This window comes from Oenanthe melanoleuca, chromosome 26, assembly GCF_029582105.1.
Source record: "Oenanthe melanoleuca isolate GR-GAL-2019-014 chromosome 26, OMel1.0, whole genome shotgun sequence".
Lineage (NCBI taxonomy): Eukaryota > Metazoa > Chordata > Aves > Passeriformes > Muscicapidae > Oenanthe > Oenanthe melanoleuca.
The window spans coordinates 5,507,796-5,532,701 of record NC_079359.1 but is presented as its reverse complement, the minus strand read 5'-3'; the positions used below and the strand labels follow the sequence as shown (position 1 = coordinate 5,532,701).

The 24,906-nt window shown below is 53.6% G+C and overlaps 1 protein-coding gene across 1 annotated transcript in view; it reads left to right on the top strand.

Annotated features, from left to right (window-relative positions):
* The first annotated feature begins 5,428 nt into the window (after window positions 1-5,428).
* Window positions 5,429-24,906, top strand: part of PKP1 (plakophilin 1) — a 45,168-nt gene continuing 25,690 nt past the window's right edge. Inside the window, exons 1-3 of the mRNA XM_056511563.1 lie at window positions 5,429-5,785; window positions 14,188-14,288; window positions 23,982-24,400. Of these exons, the coding sequence (XP_056367538.1) occupies window positions 5,584-5,785; window positions 14,188-14,288; window positions 23,982-24,400 (722 nt within the window). The 5' untranslated portion in view covers window positions 5,429-5,583. The remainder of the gene's footprint in view (window positions 5,786-14,187; window positions 14,289-23,981; window positions 24,401-24,906) is intronic.

The following is a 24,906-nucleotide window of genomic DNA, read 5'->3' as shown; positions in this document are numbered from 1 at the left end:
CCCTCACAGGGGCTTTCAGACCCCTGGATGTTGTGAGTTTGGAGTTTAAAATGGCTTTACTTGGCCAGTTTTGGGTTCAGTGATACTCTTGTGCTGTGGCAGGTTCCTGGTGGGCAGCAGTGCTGGGGCCAGGACACCCTGGGCATGGGCTCAGCCAGTGTTTTCTTCTGGCAAGGACTGACCTGTGCTGGCAGTGGCAGAAAAATCTTCCTGGAATTTGGGAGGGCAGGGGGCCAGGTCTGGAGATGGCATCACTGCAAAGCTGTGATAACAATGTCTGCTCCTCCTGGTGACAGCACAAACATGGCAGTGCCATTGGCACATCCCCACTGGGATGGGGCACAGCCCTGCTGGGGGCTGGCACCTCATGGGCCCTCAGGACCCCAGGCTGGGGGGACCAGCACAGGACACTTGTCTGAGACAGCAGAGCAGCCTCCCACACTCCCTCCCAGCAGGGCCCCTTCAAGTGGAGGGGGAGGCTCGAGCCTTCAAGGGAAGGCTCCTTCAGCAGTCCTGGGTAACTGGGCCCCAAGAACAGGCTGCAACCCCTGGCTTGCACCAAGTCCTCCCACAGGTCTGCTCTGAGGATGTCACACCCTGCCATGGAGGTGTCTCTGCACCAGGGAAGCCTCTGGGGTGGGGCCAGGCCCAGGGTTCCTGAGCTGGGCTCCCTGTGCAATGTCCTGGGGCTCAACCTGGGTGCCCAGACTCAAACTCCATCTCAGGCTTTGCCCTTGGGCTGCCTGGCTGGGTCTGTAGCAAGGAGGGGCTTTGCCAGCAGGGTCCTGGGTGAGTCTGGGTGTGCAGAATCTCCCCCCAGTGCAGCTCCTTCCCAGAACTGGGACATGGGGGCTCCCCTGACCAGGGCACAGCAGGGCAAAGAGGACTGGGAAGAGATGGGAGAGAGCAGCAGCTCCTTGGCCTGTTCTGGAGAGGCTCCTCAAGTGAGATGGGGACACAGGGAGATGAAAACTGGGTGGGTTGGCCTTGTCCTGGAGGGGAGGCAGAGATCCTTCCTGCTCCAGCACCATCCTCCCCTCCCAGGGCACCTCCCTGGGCCTGCCCTTCCCTGGCAGCTGCACAACCAGTCCTGGTGCCTGTTTCCAGAGTGACCTGCTGACCATGTCCCTTTTTCCCTGCTGACCACATCCCTTTTTCCTGCTGTCAGGCCTGCACAGCCCTTGGAGCTTTGAGCAGTTCAGAGCTGGGATGCTGTTGCTCATCAGAGGTGGGACCTGTGTGTCAGGGGATGCCCAAGCAGAGGGAGGGGCAGGACAAGCTGTGTCCTCAGCTGTGATGTTGCTGAGTCTGGAGCTGCTGTCAGGCCCTGCTCTGAGCTCTAAGGGTGCTCTCCAGCCCAGAACAACACTGTCCTGCCTGGTGCCCCCCTGTCCCCTACATGTGCCATTTGCCACCAGCTCAGGGAGGTCCTGCTGACAAGGACAAGGCTTGGCCTGCCCTTCAGCCCCAAGGTGGTCAGGACTGGAGAACAGGAGGCAAAGGAAAGCCTGGGAGAGCTGGGTTTGCTCAGACTGGAGAAGGGAAAGTCTGGAGAGATCTTTCAGCTCTCTGCAACCAATTAACAGGAGTTGACAGAGAGGATGGAGCAAGTCCAGAGGCCATGGAGATACCCCAAGGGCTGGAGCCCTTCTGCTCTGGAGCCAGGCTGAGCCAACTGGGGATGTAGATTGGAGAAGAGAAGGCTCCACCTTAGAGCTCCTTCCCTGGTGCCTAAAGGGTCTCCAGGAGAGCTGAAGAGGGATAGTGGCCAAAGTCCTGGAGGAACAGGGGGCAATGGCTTTCCACTGCTAGAGGGCAGGGTTAGATGGACAGTGGGAAGGAATTGTTCCCTGTGAGGGTGGGGAGGTCCTGGCACAGCTGTGGCTGCCCCATCCCTGGAAGTGTCCAAGACCAGGTTTGAGGGGGCCTGGAGCAGCCTGGGACAGTGGAAGGTGTCCCTGCCTCAGGATGAGCTTTGAGGGCAGTTCCAAGTCAATCCATTCTGGGAATCCCGTGAAGATGGAGTCACACTTTTTGAGGTGGGGAGGGGAGAGGCAATTGGAACAAGCTGGGACATGGGAAATTCCTTTTAGATACCTGGAAAACAATTCACCATGAGGACAGTCAAATACTGGGAGAGAGGCCTGAGAGGCTCTGGAATTTCCATCAAACCTCCACTGGACAATGTCTGGAGCAACTGGGTCCTGACTTGTTTCAGCCCTACTTTGGGCAGAGGGGCAGCCCCTTCCTGACCCACATATTCCATGTTTCTGTCAGGGAACACCTCACTGATGTTCCCGGGTTTTTTATCTCCCTTACACAGCCCAGGCTTTCAGCTGGCTGGATGCAGCAGCTCTGCCTGAAGCATCCTTTTGTTTTGGGGAGAAATCAGGGATTTCCTTACTTTCCAAGCTCCCATGCACACTGAGAGATCTCTGGGGCTGGAGAAGTGTTCCTGCTTTGCCATGACCTGCCTGGCACTGTTGGCTTCTTGTCCTCCCACAGCACCACCCCAAAATCCTCTCGGTGCCACACGTGTGCAAGGAGTGGAGAGGGGGTTTTGCTCAAGAACAGCCTTGCCACAAGTCTCAGCAGGTTCTGCCTGGCTTTCCTCACCGAGCCAGCTCCATGCTCCCTTCCAGCTGTATCCTGTTCCTCTCTTGGATCTGAGCTCTCCATCTGCCCCTTCCTATGGTGCCTTCTGGACCCACAAAAGAGACACTTTGAAGGCAGACAGAGTGAAACCAAGGTGTGCAGGTCTGAAGAGCAGGTTCCCTCCTGCAGAAACCTTGCCAGGCTCTGGAAAGTCTCAGCTGTGCTGGGGCAAGGATGAGTCACTGCCCAGAAAACGCCATTATCCCGGGAAATGCAGAAATCCCCAGCATCCGCACCTCTGCCCCTGCTGGCGACCACCTCCCCGGAGGGAGGAGCAGCCCCCGGTGCTGGAGTGACCCCACAGCTGGATTTCTGACACCAGGGCTGGGGACAGCTGTTCCCCCAGCAGAACTGGAGCGCGCCGCTCCTTCCAGCTGAGGAGCGCCCGACAAGTTTGAACAGGGAACCTGCGCCTCTCTGGGAGCAGCATTGGGCCAGCGAGCGCTTTGATTGCGATCAGGCATCTGGCAGGAATCCCAGGAACTCGCACAAAAATGCTTTGAAGATGCTCAGGGCGTGTCCCGGAGTGGGTGCGGAGCGTGAGTCACGGGCTCGCCATGCGCCGAGACCCCCGAGCCGAGCGCCGCCCTCCTTGGCTTTCTTTAACCCTGCGATCGCTGCCCCAGCTCGGCGCGGGGTTTGCGCCCCTTGCAGCCTCGCCGCTCTGCCGGGAGCTGCAGACGCCGAGGCAGACAGGGAATTTGCTCGGGGCATTTGCTGCTGGATGAAAGCCCTGCCGCGCTGCGCTGCTGGGATGATGCTCCCCGTGCCCCGCTCAGGGACACCCCAGCCCGATACCGGCACCGCAGATTGCACAGAACTGCCATAAAAACCTTTGTTTAAGCACCTTTCGCTCTTCCAGATGCGGGTTTGGAATCTGCTGCAGAATTCCGGGAGATTCCCTCCCTTGGGCTAAACCGTGCGAACTCGCCGCAAGAAACCATTGTTTCCTGAAAGCCTCCCTAAGCTCCCTGTCCGCAGCTCCGCAGCCCAGCTCAGCAATTTGGGCGAGTTATGAAACCGGGAGATGCCGGAGCGCAGTGACGGGATGCGGTAAACACGCGGCTCTCCCGCGGGGACGGGGACAGGGCTGTTCCTCGCCCCGGGCCAAGTGACATTACAGGTTTGCGAGAGCTGGCACTTTGTTGTGCAGGAGCCACCTGACGCTGACAGCCTGTCATTGATTTGCGAAAACACCACTTGGCATCGATATCGAGCTTTCAGGAGAAACAAGTGGGGCAGGGGAAAAAAACAGCCGGGATTGCTGCACTGCTCCTCCTGCACCGGGACAGCACGGCCTGATCCCCACCAGGCAATGCTCAGCAGCAGCAGCAAAGGAGGGCACCCACTCACTCCATCCCACTGGGCATCACCCACCCGGCCCTGGGCAGCACCCACCCTGCTCCAGGCTGGCCTTGCTTGGGCATGGCCTAAAAATCCCAGAAGGTTGAGTGGTGGAGCAGAGTAAAGCCTCTGCATCCCTTGGTGAGGTGTCAGGAAAGGTGGGGAGAGGGACCAAAGGTAAATAAATACCCTCCAGTTGCTCTGTCTTATTGACAATACCTGGCTTTCTGCTCCTGGGTTTCATGGGAAGGGACAGTGCACAAAGCTCATCTTTCCCAGGAGCCTGCTCTGTGCTTTCTGATGCTGCTCTTGTTCCTACAAAACATGAAATGTGGACACAAACCACCAGGGAAACACAAAACCTGATGGATGGGAGTGAAAGCACCAGGCCAGACCCTAGGCACTGCTGATTCTCACTGGAGAGAAGCTCCACACGTCCTTTCTCGCTCACTTGATCCGTCTGGCAGCACAAAGGGCTCTGCTCCTCTGAGTGGTGGCACAAGCACCCAGCTCCTGGTTCTGGAGCACCCAGGCAGCCTTTACCCTGGGCATCCTCTCCTCAGCCTCCCTTCTGATGGGGATTGTGCCTCTTCTCCTGTATCAGCCTCCTGTGGCTTGGCAGGAGCTTTGTCAGCACTTGCTGTGACCTGAAACTGGTCACACCAGCAGCGAGGTGCTCGGCTCTCTGCAAACCAGATGCAGTGTGGCTTGGCAGAGGGAGAGCTCTGCTCCCATTCATAGCCTGGCGTGTCATTTCTTGCACAGCCATTTTATCTCCTTGCTGAATGTCCTCTTTTCCTCCCTGTTACCCCAAGCTGTGTGCAAAGACTGCCCCAAATGTGCCCTGATTTCTCCATAGGCCTGTCCCTTAGACAAGTGGGACACCCTCTGGGGAGATGTCCCTGACTTTCCAGGGGACCTTGGCAGGACCCTCCCTGAGCCCTGAGCTGGTGTTCTGCAGGAATCCTGCAGGAATCCTGCAGGAATCCTGCGTTCCTGGGCTTGGGGGGTGGATTTGCACCCTGTGCTGGCAGAGCTGGGATCCGAGCGGGCGCTGTGGGCAGTGTTGCTCCTACAGGCAGGGCTGTCTCTTGGCACTGAGACCAGGGCCTGGTGCAGTTCGACTGAGGGAAATTCCGGAGCACAGGAGGAACCCGGGGGAGATGCTGCAGCCCCCCGGCAGCGGGGCAGTGCCGTTTCCTGCCCCGACCTTGTCAGGGACGGTGTCCATGCCCAGCCCTGCGCCCCCACCTCGCCCCTGCCCACTGGCAGCCCGTGCCCCTGGCCCCGGGGCTGGGCTGGGCTGGGCTGGGCTGGGGCAGGGGGGCCGGCAGTGCCTGCAGCAGCCGGAGCCGGGGCTGGCGGGGCGCGCGTGGGTGTGTGCGGGCAGGGCTGTATATCCAGTCTGGCAGAGGGTGTGACTGCTCACACGCCGGGGAGCCGAGCTGCGAGCAGCAGCCCTCAGACACCCTGGGCCAGGGCACGTATGGCAAGGAGGCTTTGGGGGACTGAGCCCAGCACAGACGGCGTTCGGTGCCTCGTGTTGTCCTGAGCGAAGTGCCCGGCCTGTGCCCATCCCCAGCCATGCTGCACTCCCCTCTGAAAACAGCGCTGGCCTACGAGTGCTTCCAGGACCAGGCCAGCTCCACGCTGGCCCTGCCCTCCGACCACAAGCTGAAAACCAAGGGCACGGGCAAGCAGCGCGTCCAGGAGCAGGTGATGATGACGGTCAAGAGGCAGAAGCAAAAGTCATCAGTGTCGTCAAGCGTGGGCCACTCCAACCGAGGTAAAGTCCTGCAGCGAGGGTCCCTCTGGGGCAGGGCTGGTGCTCTGGGGTGCTGTGTGCAGGGGGGACAGATTGCTTTGCTTCTCTCCTGGTCACCTCAGGCAGGAGGTGCCGAGATCTCCTGCACTGGATGGAAGGGTTCAGGAGAGGACACAGCTGGGGGCATCAGCTCCTTCCTGGCTGGAGCTGGTCCCTGGGAGTGCTGCTCTGCTCCACATCCCAGAGGCACTTGGACATTTCAGTGTGGTGCTGTAACCTGTTCTCCCCTGGCTCTAAAGCTGGAGTAGCTGTCTGGTTTTGCAGATCTTCCTCTGCAGGTGCCCCCGTGTCTGGAATTCCCCGCCGCCCCCTCCCGCGGATGGGCAGAGCTGACAGTGCTCCTCCTCCACCCGCCAGGGGCTGGGGCTGGGGCTCTGCTGCCTCCTGAGTGCTGGGCAGGTGCACAGCAGGAGGCTGTGCCCACACACAGGACACAAACCTGGGCATTTGCCTCTGGAGCTCCCAGCACATCTCCCATTTGCAGACTGAGAAGTGTGGAGTGTGTGGGACCCCCGGTGGGAGGGGTAGGAAGGAGATGATCTGGGAGAAGTGTCCCTGGTGTTGCTTGGTGGGGATGTTTCACAGCCCCCTCCACTTTGCCCATGTTGGGGTTCTGTGCACTGAGGGTGTGCCACAGAAACAAGCAATCAGCTGAGTCCTGCAGCCAGGTGTCCTGCTGGAATCCCTTCCTCTCTGGATCAAGGCTTGGCACATGGTTCTCTCTGCCATCCTTGTGTCTGGAGAAAGCTGATCTGGAGGCAAAGCCCAGCTTTCCCCAAACCCAGAGGGTTGTGACAACCTCTGTGCAAAACTTCCTGGCTCTTGGAGGTGCTTTTTCCAGCAGCCACAGAGAGTCTGGCTGAATCCACCAGGGAGAGGAAATCCCGAGGCCTTGGGGGCCATGGGGGTGCATTCAGCTGAGTCTGGAGTCAGCAGCGTGCAGGGGGGTCCTGGGTGAGCTGGGCCAGGCTCGGATTCCTCCTCTGGGAGCTGTGCCTTGTGCAGCTCCTCCAGGCTGAGTCCTGTGCTGTTGAGGTCCAGAGACCTGTGCCATGGTGCAGAGACATGTCTGGGGCTGGATTAGTGGGAGAAGCTGGGGGGCTGTAGGCTGCTGGGGGAGGTGGTGCTGCCACGGGAGCCACCCCTGCTCTGGGAATTGCAGAATTGCTGGAACAGAGCAGGGGCAGGTGGGCTCTGCCAGGAGCAGATCCCTGCTTGCTCTGGTTTTGTGACACAGACTCCAGCGGGTGAGGATGGGCCCGAGCAAGGAGAGCTCTCCTTTGCCACCAAAGTGGAAGGTGGGAATCTCCCCCCACCTCCGGAGGGTTTATTGCTTCAGACACAAAACACACAGAAATAAAAGGATGAGCTGAGGGGCTCTGGGTGGAGGGGAAGTGGGCAGAGGGATCCACAGGCAGCAAGGAAGGGAGGCAGAGGGGGATTGTCCTGCTTGGAGAGGAGACCAAGAGAAACCTCTGGGGAAAAAAATAGCACATTTCCAAACTGCCTGTTTCTGCTCAACAAGCTAAACCCTCCTCCAGCCACTCTGGGGAATGTCTGGGAATGGGAATTGCGCGGAGATGAGCAGCTCTGGTTTCGTTGTGCCAGGGAAGCTGAGTCACATCCCACTCCCAGGAGCTGCCCCAGGCACGGGCCCAGGCCCCCTCTCCTCGTTCCTCAGGGGTGGTTCCATGAGAGGTCCCGGGGGCTGATTCATCCCATGCACTCCTGGGTGGAATCCCACGAGGATGAGAAGTTGCTGTTTGTTCCCAGGGTTGGAGTGGGTCAGGCTCAGCTTTCAGGTGTTTGGTTTTACTGCTCTTCCCAAAAATCAGGTGGGCAGGCCTAATGAGAAAAGTTAGTTTTCCTACGAAGAGGCTAAGTGTGTCTGTTAAGTGTGGATTCTGCCTGTCCAAACCCTCATCCAGCGTCACCTCCCTGCATTTCTGAGAGGTTTCTCAGAGATGCTCCTCGGAGGCAGCACAGGCTGAGGAATTCCCAAGCCCCGAACGAGGGCCTGAGTGCTTTGTTCCCCCTGCTCGCGGAGCGGGGCTGGGCACTGCAGGGCCCGGCCCAGGTTTGCTGCCAGGCTCTGAGCTGAGCTTTGTGCCAGAGCCAGAGCGGGGCCCAGAGCTGCCCCAGCTGCGGGAGCCGTGCCTGCTGTGTGTGGGACGGGGACAGGGCAGGGCAGGGACAGGGACAGGGACAGGGACAGTGACAGGGACAGGGACAGGGACAGGGACAGGGACAGGACAGGGACAAGACAGGGACAGGACAGGGACAGGACAGGGACAGGGACAGGGACAGGGACAGGGACAGGGACAGGACAGGGACAGGGACAGGGACAGGGACAGGGTCAGGGACAGGGACAGGGACAGGGACAGGACAGGGCAGGGACAGGGACAGGGACAGGGACAGGGACAGGGACAGGGACAGGGTCAGGGACAGGGACAGGGACAGGGACAGGGACAGGGACAGGGACAGGGACAGGACAGGGACAGGGACAGGACAGGGACAGGACAGGGACAGGACGGGACAGGGACAGGACAGGGACAGGGACAGGGACAGGGACAGGACAGGGACAAGACAGGGTCAGGGACAGGACAGGGTCAGGGACAGGGACAGGGACAGGGACAGGGTCAGGGACAGGGACAGGGACAGGACAGGGACAGGACAGGGACGGACAGGGCCGGGACAGGGACAGGGACAGGACCGGGACAGGACCGGGACAGGGACAGGGACAGGGACAGGACAGGGACAGGACAGGGACAAGACAGGGACAGGGGCAGGGACAGGACAGGGACAAGACAGGGACAAGGGCAGGACAGGGACAGGGACAGGGACAGGGTCAGGGACAGGACAGGGACAGGATCAGGGACAGGGACAGGACAGGACCGGGACAGGGACAAGACAGGGACAGGACCGGGACAGGGACAGGACAGGCCCTTACCTTGGTGCACACAGGATCCCACCCCTGGGGCTCCTTTGAGGGTGGGCACACACTCCCTCATGACCCCAGTGACTGACGGAGCCATACAGGAGTGAGTTGGTGATTTGGAGTCCGGCACTGGGGTGGGACAGTGAGCAGAGCCTGCTGCCGGCAGAGCTCCTGAGGTATGCAGAATACAGAATACAGAATACAGAATACAGAATACAGAATACAGCGGGGCCTGCTCAGCACAGCTCAGCACAGCGTTCCCAAGGGCGGAGTCAGGGGCCTGTGGGGTCTGAGGGGCCTGTGGGATCTGTGGGTCTGAGGGGTCTGTGGGGTCTGTGGGGTCTGAGGGGTCTGTGGGATCTGTGGGTCTGTGGGGTCTGAGGGGTCTGTGGGGTCTGTGGGGTGTGTGAGGTCTTTGAGGTCTGTGGGGTCTGAGGGGTCTGAGGGGCCTGTGGGGTCTGAGGGGCCTGTGGGGTCTGAGGGGTCTGAGGGGTCTGTGGGGTGTGTGAGGTCTGTGGGATCTGTGGGTCTGTGGGGTCTGTGGGTCTGAGGGGTCTGAGGGGCCTGTGGGGTCTGTGGGGTCTGTGGGGTCTCTCCTCCTCGGGGATTGGGTCTATGGGCTCTGCTCTAGGGCTTATCTCTCCTTCTCCCCATGGCAATACTAAACTAGATGTCTCCCCCTGAATTTGTGAGTAATGCACATTTCCAGGGAAAATGCATTTCAGTGGCATGGCAAAGGCCAGGCCAAGCTGAGCCAGCTCCTTGTAGCCATTAGCTCTGCCCTACAAAGTCCTCTGGCTAAAGGAAAGTTCTGCCAGTGGTTTGTCACTGAGGAGACACATCCAAGGAGTGCCAGATCCAGCTCTCCTAGGGCTGAGCTGAGAAGTTTCTGTGCTGGCTGTGGCTAAGAGGAGAACAATCCCACCAAGGTCTGATGAGACCCCGCCTGGCTTTGGGGGGGACCAGGACTCTGATGTGAAGAGGAGGTCTGGGGGATAAAATGTCTTTAAGACTTCTGTAACTTCTCCCAGCTTGAGATGATTCAGTGAAAGGTTCCACTCTTTCACAAACCTTAGATTATTGGGATAAAGACAATTCCCAAGCCCATTAGCTCATAGGCCAGAAGGCAGAACTGGAGTTTTGTCATTCCTGCAGGAATCTCAGTGTCTGGGATTTCACTGACACTTCTCTCCTAGAAGGCAGCCAGGCTTTGCTTTGTGCCTCCCACAGGCCTCTGCTCTCCCTGTGTTTTTCCTATGTTTAATCATCCTTATTGTTTAAAGCTGTGCATAGTTTATGATTTAACTTGCCAAGCCTGCACTGCGAGTGACTGGTTCTTGTCTTGCCTTTCCCTGCCACAGATTAATATTTATTAACAGACATCCTTTTCCACAATCTCCACATTGGCTCTGTGTGTCCAGCTGGCTTGGGAAAATGGCACTTTGAACACAGCTCTCCTGCCAGCAGTGCCAGCTGCAAGAGAGGAGAGTTGCCTTGGGAAAAGGAAATAACTCATCAAGAGCTGCTGCACTGGGTTCGATGGCAGCCTCACTTTGCTCTGCAATAATGGATGACAGGGTGGAGAAGGGGATGAGGGCAGTGGGAGCAGTGTAGGGGGGTCACAGAGATGCTCTGCAAGGTCTTGCCCTTCTTATCTGCTGTAATTGATTTTATCCTTGTGAATTGTCCCACTGAGGATAAAAGAAATTTTAAAGTGTCTAAGTTTGAAAGGAGATGTCATGGGGGAATGATAATTTGGGGAGGGGGGAATCTGAGCAGCCTTCAGGGTTGTTTTCTGCCCACATGGTCACTGAGAGGCTGCACCTCACTTCTGTGGTTCTACCACATTTTTCTAGCTCTGTGCCAGCTGTTGAGGGTCCTCTATCATGAGGAAAAGCTGAGGCAGCTGGGGGAGCTCAGCCTGGAGAAAAGGGGGTCCAGGCACGACCTTCTGGCTCTGAACAACTCCCTGAGAGGGAAGGTCAGGCTGTGCCCCAGGGAACAAGGGACAGGACCAGGGGAAATTACCTCAAGCTGTGCCAGGGGAGGTTCAGGTTGGATATGGGGAAATATTCTTTCATGGAAAAGATGGTTGGGCCCTGGCACAGCTGCCCAGGGCAGTGGTGAGGTCACCATCCCTGGGAGTGTTCAAGAGATGTGTGGATGTGGCACTGGGGACATGGGTTAGTGGTGCATATGACAGTACGGGGGGAGTGGTTTGACTCTTTGATCTTACAGGACTTTTCCAACCTCAGTGATTCTGTGATTCCATGGTTCTGTGTTATCTACTCTGAGTAGAGTGGTTTGAATTGGCTCTGTGTTTGCCCAAGTGCACAGGGCACTGTCCCTTGCAGGGACCTAAACAGCTGCTTGGGTGGCAGCATCTGGGACACACATGTCCACAGGCCTGTGGACACAGCCAGAAAAAAGCACAAGGGGGGCATCTCTCACTAGGAGCATTTCCACCCTGGCCCAAATGGTTTTATGTGATTTATCCTGGGTTTTTCCCAAATTCCAAGGACCTGTGACCAGATTTTGTGGTCTTTACTCTTGAGATGTTTGAAAAGAGGGATCTCCTTCCTGTGCCTGAGGGCTGGGGACACAGCTCCCAGCTGGCTGTCAAGATGAGCCAAGCAGAGAAGTGTCCAAACCTGTACAAACAAAGATCAAGTTTTCTTCAGCCATCTCCACCTGAAAATGCCCAGGTTCTTCTGGGCTTCAAGACTGAACTCTCCAAGCAATAAATCCCAGTTGAGTGGTGGCAGGAGAAGCATCTTCTCCAACCAGCAGGGTGACTTCAAAATGCCTTGAACATTTGAGGTTCTGTGTAATTATGTGTTTATAAGCTGTTATGTACAAGTTCTGGGAGGTGAAGGCAACATAAACTTCAACCAACCGCTTGATCTCCTGAATTTGGCCTTGTAGTGGTGAATTTATTGAAGAGTGTTACAGATGTGCCTAAACTGGCTTATTTTAAGTGTCTCCTTGCTTTAACCCCAAAGTCTGGAGTGCATGGCAGGAACAGATCCTGAAAGGAAAGTGTGGTCCCCTGTCAGGACAGGCACAGAACCCTTTTTACAGCTACACACTCAGGAAAAGGCTCCAGGTGCTCACATCTGCAGTTACAGGATGTTCATATAGAACGAGAGGCTGATTTGAAGAAGGAATTCCCAGGAACTTATCATGGAATGGCTTTACCTTCAGAATTATGGTTATCAGATAACTCTGTGTCCTGGGGAATCACCTGGCCCAAAATCACCACTTCCAGCACTGTCTTGCTGCTGCTGAGGCCCATCACTGATGTCCTGGTGTGGAGTTGATGGGAAATCCCAGGGTGGAGAGGGAGCACAAGGTGAAGGACATGGCTGCATCTCCCACTGCATTTCCATGGCCACTTCCTTGCCTTGTTCTGCAGTGCAATGTTCTGTGCATGAGGCACTCAGGGCTGGGGAGATCAGGGGAGGAGCAGGGCCCACTGAGTCTCCAGACTGTGGAAAAGGAGCTCCTGTGGTTTCCTGCACAGCTGCAGGGCTGGGAGCCGACCTGCCTGTTGCTTGTTCTCCATCCAGGGATGTTCTCCAGGTGCAGCCCTGCTGACAATAGAAAGCAAATCTCATTATTTACACCACATCCACAGGAATCATCTTCCTGAGAAAACGCAAGAATTTTTAGCCACAAACCAAATCACCATAACAGGTTCTGGGTGCCCCAGGCAGGGCAATAAATCAGGTTTATTCCAAGGATCAGTGGCTGGAAGAGACCTGAGTGGCTCCAGGGCCTTTGTGGTCGAGCTTATCCAGTTTATCTCAGAGATGAGTCTTATCAAACAATCACAGAGATTAGGATATTTCTGACATTACCCACCAGTTTAGGTGCATAAGTTAGGACAGGTAAGTCCTGATTTTGTACTTTGTTAGACATTCAGAGCGTCCCCTGGAAGTTAATTGGAGTGCAGGGTTTGCACTTCCTCATAACGGGACCTGGGAGGCCACAATTATCGAGCACTTCTGGAAATGAAACTGAAATCACCCTAAATTCTTTTGGACCATCCAAAGGGGGTTAAAAGAATTCCACTGTGGAAAGAAAATTATTCACTTCATTTGTCTTGTAGTGATGAACGTGGCATTGAATAAAATACTTTTAGGAGGGATACAAAGGTTGCAATGCCAGAGACTGGGAGAGCTCTTGGAGGGCTGGGGTAGGTAAATCCAAACTCTGGTTAAAGCACTGAGAAATAGGAGAATTAGGGAAAACAGCTGATGAGTGCCTCCTGATCCAAGATATTTGCATCTTTAAAAAGCATATGTGTAATCCAGCCCTACTTATTTCTCCAGCATCCCAAAAATAATGATGGAGCTCTATGCATTTTCAGGAAAAGAAAGTATAGACACACAAAGATCTTTTAGAGATGAGGTTGGAAGAGTGCAATGAGGTTTTGTAGTGTTTGAATGTTTTAGATCCCAAGTGTTAAATAGACTGGATCATCCTTTCTCCATGATATTTGTTAGTGACCATTGATAGATTCTAGCAAGCCTTGCTCAGGCTGCTCATGCTGATGGGATTGGTGGGATTCAGACATGGAGTGAACTGGTGAAAGGGTCAGGGGTAGGATTTGCCTTCAGAGAGGGTAATTGTATTTACTACAAGTCTTCCATGGCTGGACATTCCGGGACATGTAGCACAAAACATCATCAGGTTCCTCTCATACAACAACTCTGAGGCCACCAAGTTGATCAGAGGAAAGGAACTCCTTGCCTGTGAGGAAAGTCTGAGAAACTGGGATTGTTCAGCCCTAGAGAAGAGAAGCTTTGAGGTGACCTCAGTGTGGCTTTCCAGTACCTGAAGGAACTGACAGAAAACATGGAGAGAGATTATTTACCAGGGCCTGGAGGGACAGGACACAGGGAATGGCTTCCCTCTGCCAGAGGGCAGGGTTAGATGGGATATTGAGAAGGAATTCTTCCCTGTGAGGGTGGTGAAGCCCTGGCCCAGAGAAGCTGTGGCTGCCCCATCCCTGGCACTGGCCAAGGCCAGGTTGGACAGAGCACAGAGCACCCTGGGCTGGGGGAACGTGTCCCTGCCCATGGCAGAGGTGGAACTGGATTAGCTTCAAGGTCCAGCCCACACCATTCTGGGATTCTGTGATTCCATGATGTCAGACACTGGTCCTGTCTCTGACCCTTTCTCCTCCTCTCCTTTGGGTTTTATGGCTCCTGGTCTCAGGTTCTGCAGACCTTGGGGTGGTTTAGGGGGTCTGTGGTGGAGAGGGCTGCCTGAATTCCCTAGGTTCTGTTGAGATTTATAACTGTCACTTTTCCATGACTCAACTTGCTGTTAAAGAAGAGCTTTGTGCTCTGAAAGGGGACTGCTGGAGTCTTCTCCTGGGAATGCTTTCTGGTCCTGACCATGCCTTTTCCATTTGCAGGTTCCATGTACGATGGTTTGGCTGATGGTTATGGCTACGGGACATCCCGGGGCAGCTACTACACCAAGGCCCAGGCAGGGAACAGCAGCTGGGGATACCCGGTAAGGCACTCCTTGGGCTGGGAATTGTGGCATAGGCCTGGTGGCCTGGACAGGAGGAACCTCTCACAGTCATCTAGGGAGGTCACAGTGCTTTGGAAACTCAGCTGAGAGGGATCCTGGCTCTCTGAAGAGGATTCAGTGCAGTGGGCAAGGAGGATGGAGGGCTCCAGAGCTGTTCCATGTGGGGATTTTAGAGTGGACAAGCTTTAGGTTGGATTTGTGGGTTGATACCCGATGGCACGAGAGTTGGGAAGCAGCCTGAGGGATCAGGACTGGGTTCAGACTATCACAGCTCAGTTCCAGCCTGGAGCACATCAGGAGTTCCCATCTCTGTTCCTGTGCACCAAAACATGGCTGTCAGTGACATGAGTGTGACTGGGGAATGTGGATCAGGGGATTTGCATTAGAACTGAGCTGCTGTTCCCACCTCAGAGCTACTGCAGACCCTTGTCAGATATCCTCTGTGCTTTCAAATAAGGGGGTGCAGTTCTTCCACAGTGATTTCCAAAAAAATTATTGCAGATTTCCAGAAAAAGCGCAGGTGAGATGGTAGCTGTCTTTGTGCAGTGTGAGTCTGGACATCCCACAGAACTCCTGGTCCTTGGTGACAGACCTGGTACACAGGGTATTGCTCCAAACCATTCCACAGCCCATTGGGACAACTTGTGCTCGTGCTGCCCCTCCATTTCAGGCCTGTGTTCTGCTCTTCCCTGCTTTTCATCAGCTCTAAAGTAGAAAGGAGCAATTCACAGATCTGGGATTTGAATAAGAGAAAAGCAAAGGGCTCCTTTCAACAACCCTAGGACTGTAAAGCAGCTCTGTGTCAGCCATCAAAGGCTTGAACCAGGAAAGGTTTTGGTGGCTGCAAGCACACAGACAGCGGTTACCAGATCCTCTGCCTGTTCAGAGCACCAGCATTCCTCAGCTTCAGAGGGATTTATCTGGGTCTTCCCTAATGCCTTGTGTAGCATGATGGCTTCAAGGCAGTGGTGTCACTTGCTGAGTTTGCATCTGGGTGTGATAGGAAAAATGGGAGCACTGGAGTGTCTTTGAAATGTTTATTTCCAGCCTTTTGGCCCATTTCAGTGTCTTTTCCTGTGCTGGTTAAATCCCAGCCAGAGGGGCTTCTGTCCCCAGAAGGAAAAAGTGTGTTCAGAGGAGGCACCAAGTTGATCAGGGGGATGGAGAATTCTGCTGTGAGGGGAGACTTGGAGAGTTGGGATTGTTCAGCTTGGAGAAGAGAAGCTTTGGGGTGCAGTACCTGAAGGAGCTACAGGAAAGATGAAGAGAGATTATTTTCAAGGGATGGAGTGACAGGACAAGGGGAAATGGCTTTCCACTGCCAGAGGGCAGGGTTAGATGGAATATTCTTCCCTGTGAGGGACAGAAGGAATTCTCCCCTGTGAGGGTGGAGAGGCCCTGGCACAGGTGCCCAGAGCAGCTGTGGCTGCCCCTGGATCCCTGGCAGTGCCCCAGGCCAGGCTGGATGGGGCTGGGAGCAGCTGGGACAGTGGAAGGTGTCCCTGCTCATGGCAGGGGGTGGGACTGGGTGGGCTTTGAGCTCCCTTCCAACCCAAACCCCACTGAGGGTTTCCAACCCAAGTCCCATTATGGGACCTGGGATGGGTCAAAGCACAGGTCCATTCATCCAAGTGTCCTGTCTCTGTCCCTAGGACAGAGGTGGAGCCCTGCAGAGGGTCACCAGGCAGGGTTTCTGTGGCCACCAGAAAAGTGCAGGTGAGGTGGCTCCCAAGGCAGAGCTCCAGCATCTGAGCTTCACAAGTCAAACAACTTGATGTTTTGTTTTGATTATATGTTGGTATTTGCCTATTGTGATTACTGAATGGAGTTTATTGCTCTCTTTCAGCCATTCCAAGGGTTTGTAAGTGGGTTTTTTGTTAAAGAGGGAGGAAGCCAAGGCCCAGCTCTGCTCATGCTGGTGCTACTGCAGCTCCTGTTGCTGGTGTGAGGGTTATTGTTTCCTGTTAATTCGTGGTCTTGTTCCCAATCATTGTGGCAGCTGGACAAATGCTGGGTAGGTGGGAATGCCACTGGCTGCTGGGGGTTTCTGTCAGCAGTGTCTGTGTTCTGGAGAACAGCTGGAAGGTGGCTGTGAAGGTGATGAAGGTCAGGACCTCCATTAGACACCAGAGTCCTGTGGACACAGCAGGTCAGTCCCTTCAGGCTCACTGGGGATTTAGGCAGCTCTGTCTGTTCTCTGAGAGACTTCTCTGCACTTACTGAGGAGGGAAGGTCTTTCTCCAAATTTAAGTGTCATGCAAGTCTTTAATTCTAAATATTTTTGATAAAGGTCTTCAGGATTTGGGTTACTTTATCAAAAAGGACTGGGACCTGTGAAGGATTCACAGTAAAATTTGTCTTACCTAACTGAGTCTATCTGAGAATCAGCCATTTAGTCCTGACAAGTTGTCTGACTCCTCCCCTGGCCAACAAAGACAGAGGTAGGGTTGGTGATTCATCTCCTCTATCTGGAAAATCTGTCAGGTCAGGATGAATCAGCCCCCCTGGATCCCTATCTGCTGCCACTGGAGCTGGATGGAGCAGGGAGATGAGTGCACAGGGAGATGACTGCACTCGGGGCAAGCAGTCCCAGGTGCCACTGACACTTTGGAACATAAAACCTCAAGTGTAAATGTGCCTGACAAGCTCAACAGACAGCAGACTCCCCAGCCACACTGAGCAGCCTCCTCTGTTCTGTTCCATCCAGACACTATTAAAGGTTCCACACATCCACCACCACCCTCCAGCCTGGGATAACTTCAGCTTGTGTCTACAGATCTGTTTGAAGTCTGTGCAGGTTCTGGGCTTCCTAAAAAACATTTCCTGTTTGTAATTCCTGGGTTGTAAGACATGAAACCAAAGATAAAGCAAATCTATTTTTGAAGGCAAAATTGCTGGATTTATTTCCAGCTGGAGCTGTGAATGTGTCTGAAGAGTGGGGAAGTCATTTGAGATGCACAGGCAAACTCAGGTACTTCAGGGAAGTGGCACAGTGCAATATTGAGGGAATGACTGACTCCCAGTCCCCCAGAGTTCCAAAGGTCCAGCAGGGAATCCATGTCCAGGGCTTGCTCCACAGCACCTCCACCTGAGGCCCTGCTCCTGGAGTGCCCTAATCTAAGGCACTGCCTCAGATGGTGACACTAAAGGTGTCCTGTCCCACCCACAGCTCTTAAAAGCTGCTGTCCCTGACTTCCTCTTTCTGTCTTTTGTGTCTTCCTAGAAATGTCAAACTTTTCACTTCTGTGTTTTCTTCCCAATCTCGTGAGACTGATGTTCAAGTATTAGAGTAAGAAAAATGATTAATCTGGAGGAAGAGCTCTTTCAGGATCACTCAGTTTGGAACAGGCTGCCCAGGGCAGTGGTGGAGTCCCCAGCCCTGGAAGTGCTCAAAACCTTCTGGATGTGGCTCTGGAGGACGTGGTTTAGGGGGAATGTGGCAGTGTTGAGTCTCCTTTTCTCCAGGCTGAGCCCCTCAGCTGCTCCTGGTGCTCCAGCCCCTTGTCCAGCTCCGTTCCCTTCCCTGGGCCAGCTCCAGCCCCTCAGTGTCTCTCTTTTTGTGGGGAGGGGGGCAGGTGTTACTTTAACAACTCCTCTGGGAGCAGCCTTGCTCCCAGACCAAGGAATATTTGGCTGTCCTGATGGTGCTGGATTAAAGCAGGTACCTGTAGTAATTACACCCGTTATGGCACTAATGAGAAACACACACTGGTGATCCCTCTGCGCCACAGACTGCAGGAATATTTTTAACCAAAAATCCTCCTGTGGGAGGAAGAGTCAGAGCTTTCTCTCGCAAGAGCATTACCTGAATAAGAGGTGATCACCTTGTCTGCCTCTTTGTCCTTGCCTGCCTTTGCCTCTTTGGACAAAACCTCTCACTGTCAGTGGGAGCTTTGTTCCATATGGATTTTGGGTCAAAATTTGTTGTTTGTTGTGACAATACATCCAAGCTTAAACAAACCCCAAAAGACAGGGTGTAGATAATCTTGCCAGAGAAAACAAAGGTTCAGAGTCACTGCACGTCATTGCTTGGTCAGAGCCTGGTGTCCCTGGGAGGTTTGCACAAGGCTTTAGGCTTTGGAACAGCAAATTGGACATTGCCTTCCTTAGCCAGAACCAATGGAATCAGCAAGACTAAATCTCAGCTGAATGAGAAAACAAGAGATGAAAAATCATAGGGAAAGGCAGGTCCTGAGAGAGATGGGAAGGAGCATTTCAGAAATAGATAAACAATGTATTTGCTGGTTTTGCAATTTTACTCCCTGCCACGGAGGGAGCAGCACTGGGAGGATTTCGCAAGGAGCGTGAGGAGCTCTCCCCACCCAGCACTCAGGGTGGGACCTGCTCAGGTTGCATCTCCTGTGCTTTGCCCTCCAGCCTGGGAGAAACCTGCTCCTGACGTGTTTATACGGAGCCCTCACTTCTCTGTCTGCTGCTCTAGAAACAAACAAATTGCAAGGGAAAAAAAATCCAGGCAGGTAATGAACTGATGGCGTCCTCAGATGCAGAATCAGAACCACCCAGTTCTCTGGGAGGGCTCTGACGTGGGAAGGCAGAGCTGGATCCAGGTGCCAGTCCTGTCCTGGTGCACCTTGCTCCCTGCTTCTGCTTCTCTGGAAAGCAGGGGGAGGATGGAGACTTTTCCTGCTGAGCAAAAGGGTTTATGGAAGAAAAAACCAGAAAAGGACTCATGGCTGATAGCTGGGACAATGCTATTTTGACTTTCTCTCTACAGCCAGTTTTATTCCAGCTGAAATAAGAGGATAAAGATGTTTGTTTACCTGTCTCAGGTGTTGGATATTCCACTGGTTGTTCCTGGAGCATACTGCAGGCTGAGAACTGGAGATCCACAAATGCTTATTAATTTAAAGGCAGTCTGTGCTGCTGCTAGGGAGGGAAGCACTTCCTCCCCAGGCCTGACAGGAGCACCAGTGCCACCAGTGCTCATCTCCAGTGCCTTTCCTCCCTCCCAGCTTTCCCTGCCTGATGTGAATGAACAGCTCCTGAGGCCTGGCCTCACACAGACAGACTCATTGCACAGTGAGCAGAAGTTCAGGCTAAAATTCAGAATATCAGATGGCCTGGCTGCACCTGAGCATCCTCCTGCATCCTAAAGCCACAGGGCCTGATGGAATGGCTGGAATCAGGATCATAGGATCACAGAAGGTTTTGGGTTGGAAGGGACCCTACAGATCATCTCATTCCACCCCCTTCCACTAGCCCAGGCTGCCCCAAGCCCTGTCCAACCTGGCCTTGGGCACTTCCAGGGATGGGGCAGCCACAGCTTCTCCAAGCATCCTGTGCCAGGGTCTCTCCATCTTCACAGGGAAGAATTTCTCCCCAAAATCCCATCTAACCCTGCTCTCTGGCAGTTTGAAGCCATTCCCCTTGTCTTGTCACTCCAGTTCCTGATGAAGGGTCCCTCTCTATCTTTCCTGTAGCCCCTTCAGATCCTGGAAGGGAATGTGAGGTCTCCACACAATCTACTTTTCTCCAGGCTGAACATTCCCAGCCTGTCTCCACTGGGGAGGTGCTCAGGTTCCCTTATCAGCTTGGTGGCTTCCTCTGGACTTGCTCCAACAGTTCCATGTCCTCCTTATGTTCAGAGCACCAGAACTGTTCAGAGTACTCCAGCTGTGGTGTCACAAGAGCAGAATAGATGGGAGAATCCTCTCCCTCCCTGCAGCCCACGCTGGGGGATGAGCCCAGGACACGGATGATTTTCTGTGCACATTGCCAAGGAGTTGTGTGTTGGAAGGAGGCACCTTCCAAGCTGCTGTGACTTCTCAGCTTCCATGGGGTGACAGCCTGACCCCTTCAGAATGCCTCCCAGATCCTGTAGTGCAGAGACAATCACTGCCTTCTGTCTCCACCCCACTTTGAGGGACTTCCTGGTCTTTCCCAGCATTTCCCCACACTCCTGAAGGGCAGAGGTGTGGATGGCACACCATGCACACACCCATGGGCAGTGGGCAGATGCAGTTCACAGCATTAGGAAATCTGGGCACTGATGAGGTCTGAAGGTCAGAGATTGATTCTTCCCTTTCACTGCTGGTCTTCTGCACAAGGAGAGCTCCCTGCACACAGTGGCATGAGCAGAAGTTGGGAGATGTTGTCAGGTGGCTCTTTAAACCACAGACTGTGTGACAGCATCACCTTCCCCCTTAGACATGGCATCTCTCCAGACACAGAGTGCTTCCCTTCTGCCTTGCTGGGCATCCTGTCTCACTGATGGCTGCAGGGAATTCCATTCCCTTGGCCACATTTGCTCAGTGCTAGAAGTGACAGTCTCTGGGTTGGCTGGGTCAGCACCCAAGACAGGGATTCAGGTTTTAGTGTGGGGAAGCTGCTCTAAGGCCCAGCCAGGGCACTCTGCCAGGAGCAGGCAGGGATCAGGTCAGCCCCAGCCTTGCAGGGATTCACAGACTCTTTGGCAAGGTCTGAGGTCTGCTGGAGCTGGCAGGAGAATCCTCATCAATCTGGAGCCATTGGATCAGGCTTCTGCTGCAAAAAGGAATTCTGAGATACCAATTAGGTCCGTGCCACTTGAAAGAGATTAAAATCAGCCAAGCATCTGGTAGAATCAGCAATAAAAGTCGTGGACTGCCTTTGGTAATGAGCTTCACATCACACGGGAACGATTTTCCCATGAGTTTGCAAAAGGCTCCCCCGCCCTGCCGGGACCTGCTCTGACTTGCAGCCCAGGGCTCCTGTGTTGCAGAAAGGTGTCTTTGCAAACAGCTTCACCCATCTCGGGGCTGCCAAGGAGGAGGACAACGCTACAGTCACTCTAAAACCCAGCAGGAAATCCAGAACCCATGATTCTGTCTCAGTAAACAGAGCTGCACTCCCCCCTCCCCTCAGTGTGTGCACTGCAGAGCAAATCTCAGCTTTGGATAAACAACAAGTTCCTCTTCCAGGCTTCCCTGAGTCAGTTTCAGCAGATGCCCAGGGGCTCCACAGCTCTGCCAAGCTTCTGACAGAAAGCCCTACAGAATAATCCCAGCTTAAACTGACTCATAAAGAAATCCAGCATCTAACGAGCTGCTCTCTGTCCTGCAGCCGCTGCCAGCGGCTCCACTGAGCACAAAGTCCACCCTGCACCTTCCCACCTGTCCATCCCTCGCTGTCCCCAGGGTTTCTGAACACAGGAAAATGAATTGAAATGAGGATGACATCACCCCAGAAGGACATATATGCTAGATCATGACTTCATGGAAGGTCACTGCTGTTGCTGCATCCCAAGCAAACATGGGATGAAGAGAGTCTGTGTATGTGGCCATCCTGGATTTTATCCTGGGCAGAAGAGGGCTTGTCCCACTGCCAGAGAGCCCCTGATACTCATCACATTCTACTCTGATGTGCCTCACCCCGGCTCTTCTTTTTAGCTGCAGTCTGTCCTTCCAAAGCCCGGGAGCTCTGCAGGAGGCTCTGAACCTCTCCCTGCCCCATCAGCACCAGGTTTGTTCTGTGTCCTCTGCAGAAGACAGAGAGAATCTGCTCCCCTTTTGCTTCCTTGCAGCAGTTCACCTGTTTAGATGCACATCTGAAAGTCTGAAAACTACTCAAATAACAGATCCAGGCATCAGCAGAGCTGGACTAAAGGGTTTAGTCCCACCCTGGTGGTGCCAGGGAGGGTTTCAGCCGTTACCTCTGCAGCTCTCTGGGACACAGCCCAGAGGATTCCCTGCATTCCTGAAGATCAGTTTGTTAATGGAAATATTTGGCTTAATTAATTAACATAATGACAATTCTGCACAGTGTTGGAGGCAGGAATGATGCTGAGTGTGCTGGGGCTGGGATAGAGTTAGGGCAGAGCTGAGGAACTTGGGGTGAGCTGGCAGAGGATTCCCATTTCTCTGTCATGGAGTGTTTCTAGGTTAGGAAATATGGAATTTTTTTCAGTGATATGAACTATTACACCAGGCACAGGCTTTTCACAATTCCAAGGAAATTATTAGGAGCCAGTGTTGACTTTTCTGTGCCAGCCAAAGAGACCCTTGGGTGCCCTTTGCAGACAGCAGCATCTGAAGTGCCACTGCTTAGAGCTGGATGAGAAGGAATCAGTTTGATCCAACAGGAGACCATGGATGAGCTTTCCCAGGGATGGGGCAGGCAATTTTATTCCTTAATTCTTTTTATCCCTGTATGTCTTGGAGATCTCCTTGCCAGACAATTAAGGGGATGCAGAGAACAAACTCAGCATCATGGGGCAAACACAGCACTAAAACAATTTAATTTCTTTTTCTTTCTGGAGTGCACATCTGAATGAGTTGTCTCTCATTTGGACATACCCCTGCAGGCTCCTACAAGCCAGCACTGACATCCCAAAGGTTCAACATTGCAGAAGATTGAATTCAATCCTGGTGTGGCAAACTTGATGCAAATCTGGAGGATTTCTGGTGAAGTGGTGAAGGCATTTTGAACTGACAGCAGGGCACCTAAAGCCATCTTTTTGTTTTGCTAATTGTAGATGGTTTATTTTACCATCTTTTATCCTTTCTTTTTTTACTTCCTGTCTTAGTCATCTCAGTTTTTATTGCACATTCCCCATTGTTCCCAGAGCATCCCATTATCTGAGCAGATACTACACGCCTTGTAACTCATAAGCAGATATTCATTGTCTCCACTTGTTTCTGGGCACAGTTGGATTCAAGGATCCCTTCTTACTCATTTTTCACTCCCTTTACTCCCTTTCTAAGAACCTAATAGTTGGGAGGGGAAGAAAAGAGCATAAGGAAATTAGAAATAAATGCAGGCACTGCTGGAAGGTCAGAATGGGGCATCAAGCTCCATGGTGGTGGGAGATGTGCAGTGAGCTCCTGGGGTTACAGGGTGGGTTAGACCCTGTGTGCTGGGAACAAACACTTTCTCTATTACCAGGGTCATGTTTCAGCTTTCAGTTTGTGAAAAACAAGGTTTAGTTCCTTGGTAGATTTAAAAAAGTTTAATAAAAGACAATAAGAGACAATAAAGCAAAAGGTTACAACGGCTGGGTGCTTGGCATGTAGCTTAGAGCACACCTTGATTTAGAAATCATTTCGTTGAATGCATTAACTTGTTGCATATTTATAGACCTTTCCTGCTTTACTCAAAATTACCCCTTCTAATCTGTAAATCAACATTTTTACTTTTATTTTTTCTTTGTGGCTCTTTCTTGTTGGTATACTCTTTGATAATGGAGATCAATAATTTTTTTCCTTGCAGGTTTGGTGTTCGTCACCTCAGTTTTTATTCAGATAGGATAATCTAAGAATGTGAAGATTTTTTAATTATTTTTTTTACTATTTTCTGAGTTAGTTACATGCAGAAAAGCTTTTAACATCACTATGTTATAATCCAAGAAAAAATATATTTATCACACTACTATTTCTAAATTTTGCAAGCTATATTAATTCAGCAAAGTTTTCCAGCATTACACATACAGCATTCATTTTAATATTTGCAAAAAGCCAGTAATATAATATGTACTTATACGAAGTTCTGCTTTAAAGCCCCTGTATCCCAGATCCCGATCCCTCAGGGGATACCCAGGTGGCGTTTGTCTCCTGCGGAAGGGTTGGACAGTGCCCCGGGATGTTGGGCACAGGTGCCGGAGGGGCTGGGGGGCGGTGGGAGGCAGAGGGTGGGAGGCAGAGCGCCCTGACCCGCTGTGCCGTTCCCCGTCCGCAGCTCTACAACGGGACGCTGAAGCGGGACGCGGAGAATCGGCGCTACAGCTCCTACAGCCAGATGGAGGGCTGGGCCAGCCGCGCCCACGGCAAGGCCGTGTGCAGCCCCCGCGCCGGCAGCGACTACTGCTTCGTGCACAACATCAAGAGCAGCCGCAGCGAGCCCGACCTGTACTGCGAGCCGCCCCGCGGGACCCTGCGCAGGGCCCAGGGCGGCCGCGCCGAGCACAAGGCCACGCTGCACCGCCAGAGCATCTACAGCTCCTGCAGCACCCAGCAGGGAGCCGGCCGGCCCTGCAAGAAGGGGCCGGCGCGGGCCCTGTCCTGCCCCTCCAGCAACAAGCCCGACGTGGTCTATGCCCAGCCCGTGACGAGCTGCAAGCAGGACGGGCTCTATGGCCAGCCCCAGCCCGGCTCCAAGTAAGTGCTCTGGCCCTGAGGAGTGCGGGGAGCTCTGCCCGCCACAGCGGCACCCGAGCTGCCCCACAGCCCTCACAGTGCGTCCTGCAGCACCGACAGTGGGCACAGGGCCGTTCTAAGGGCTCTCCTTCGTTCCTGGGCTGTGGATGGGACTGGCTCAGTGCAGGTATCTCTGCTGTAGCTCTGTGATATTGGGCAGCACAATCCCTCAGTGTCTGTGGTGGCATTGACCCATAACATGGGGAGGTGAAGAGCAGAAGGCCTGGCATGCAGTCAGGGTGTCTCTCCTGGCTGGCCTCTTGCTACAGTCTGGCAAAAAACTTACCCAAAAAAACCCCATCTTGGAAGAAGTCAGTTCCAGAGCAGAGCTGAGAGCCTACCAAGCAGTGGTGTTCTCCTCTCTTTTCTCCACCCAGCCTCTGCTTCATTTGCAAAAAAAGGTCTGATTTGGGTTCCAGAAAAAACTGTCATAAATTGAAATAAATACCCTAATTGGAATAATCTGA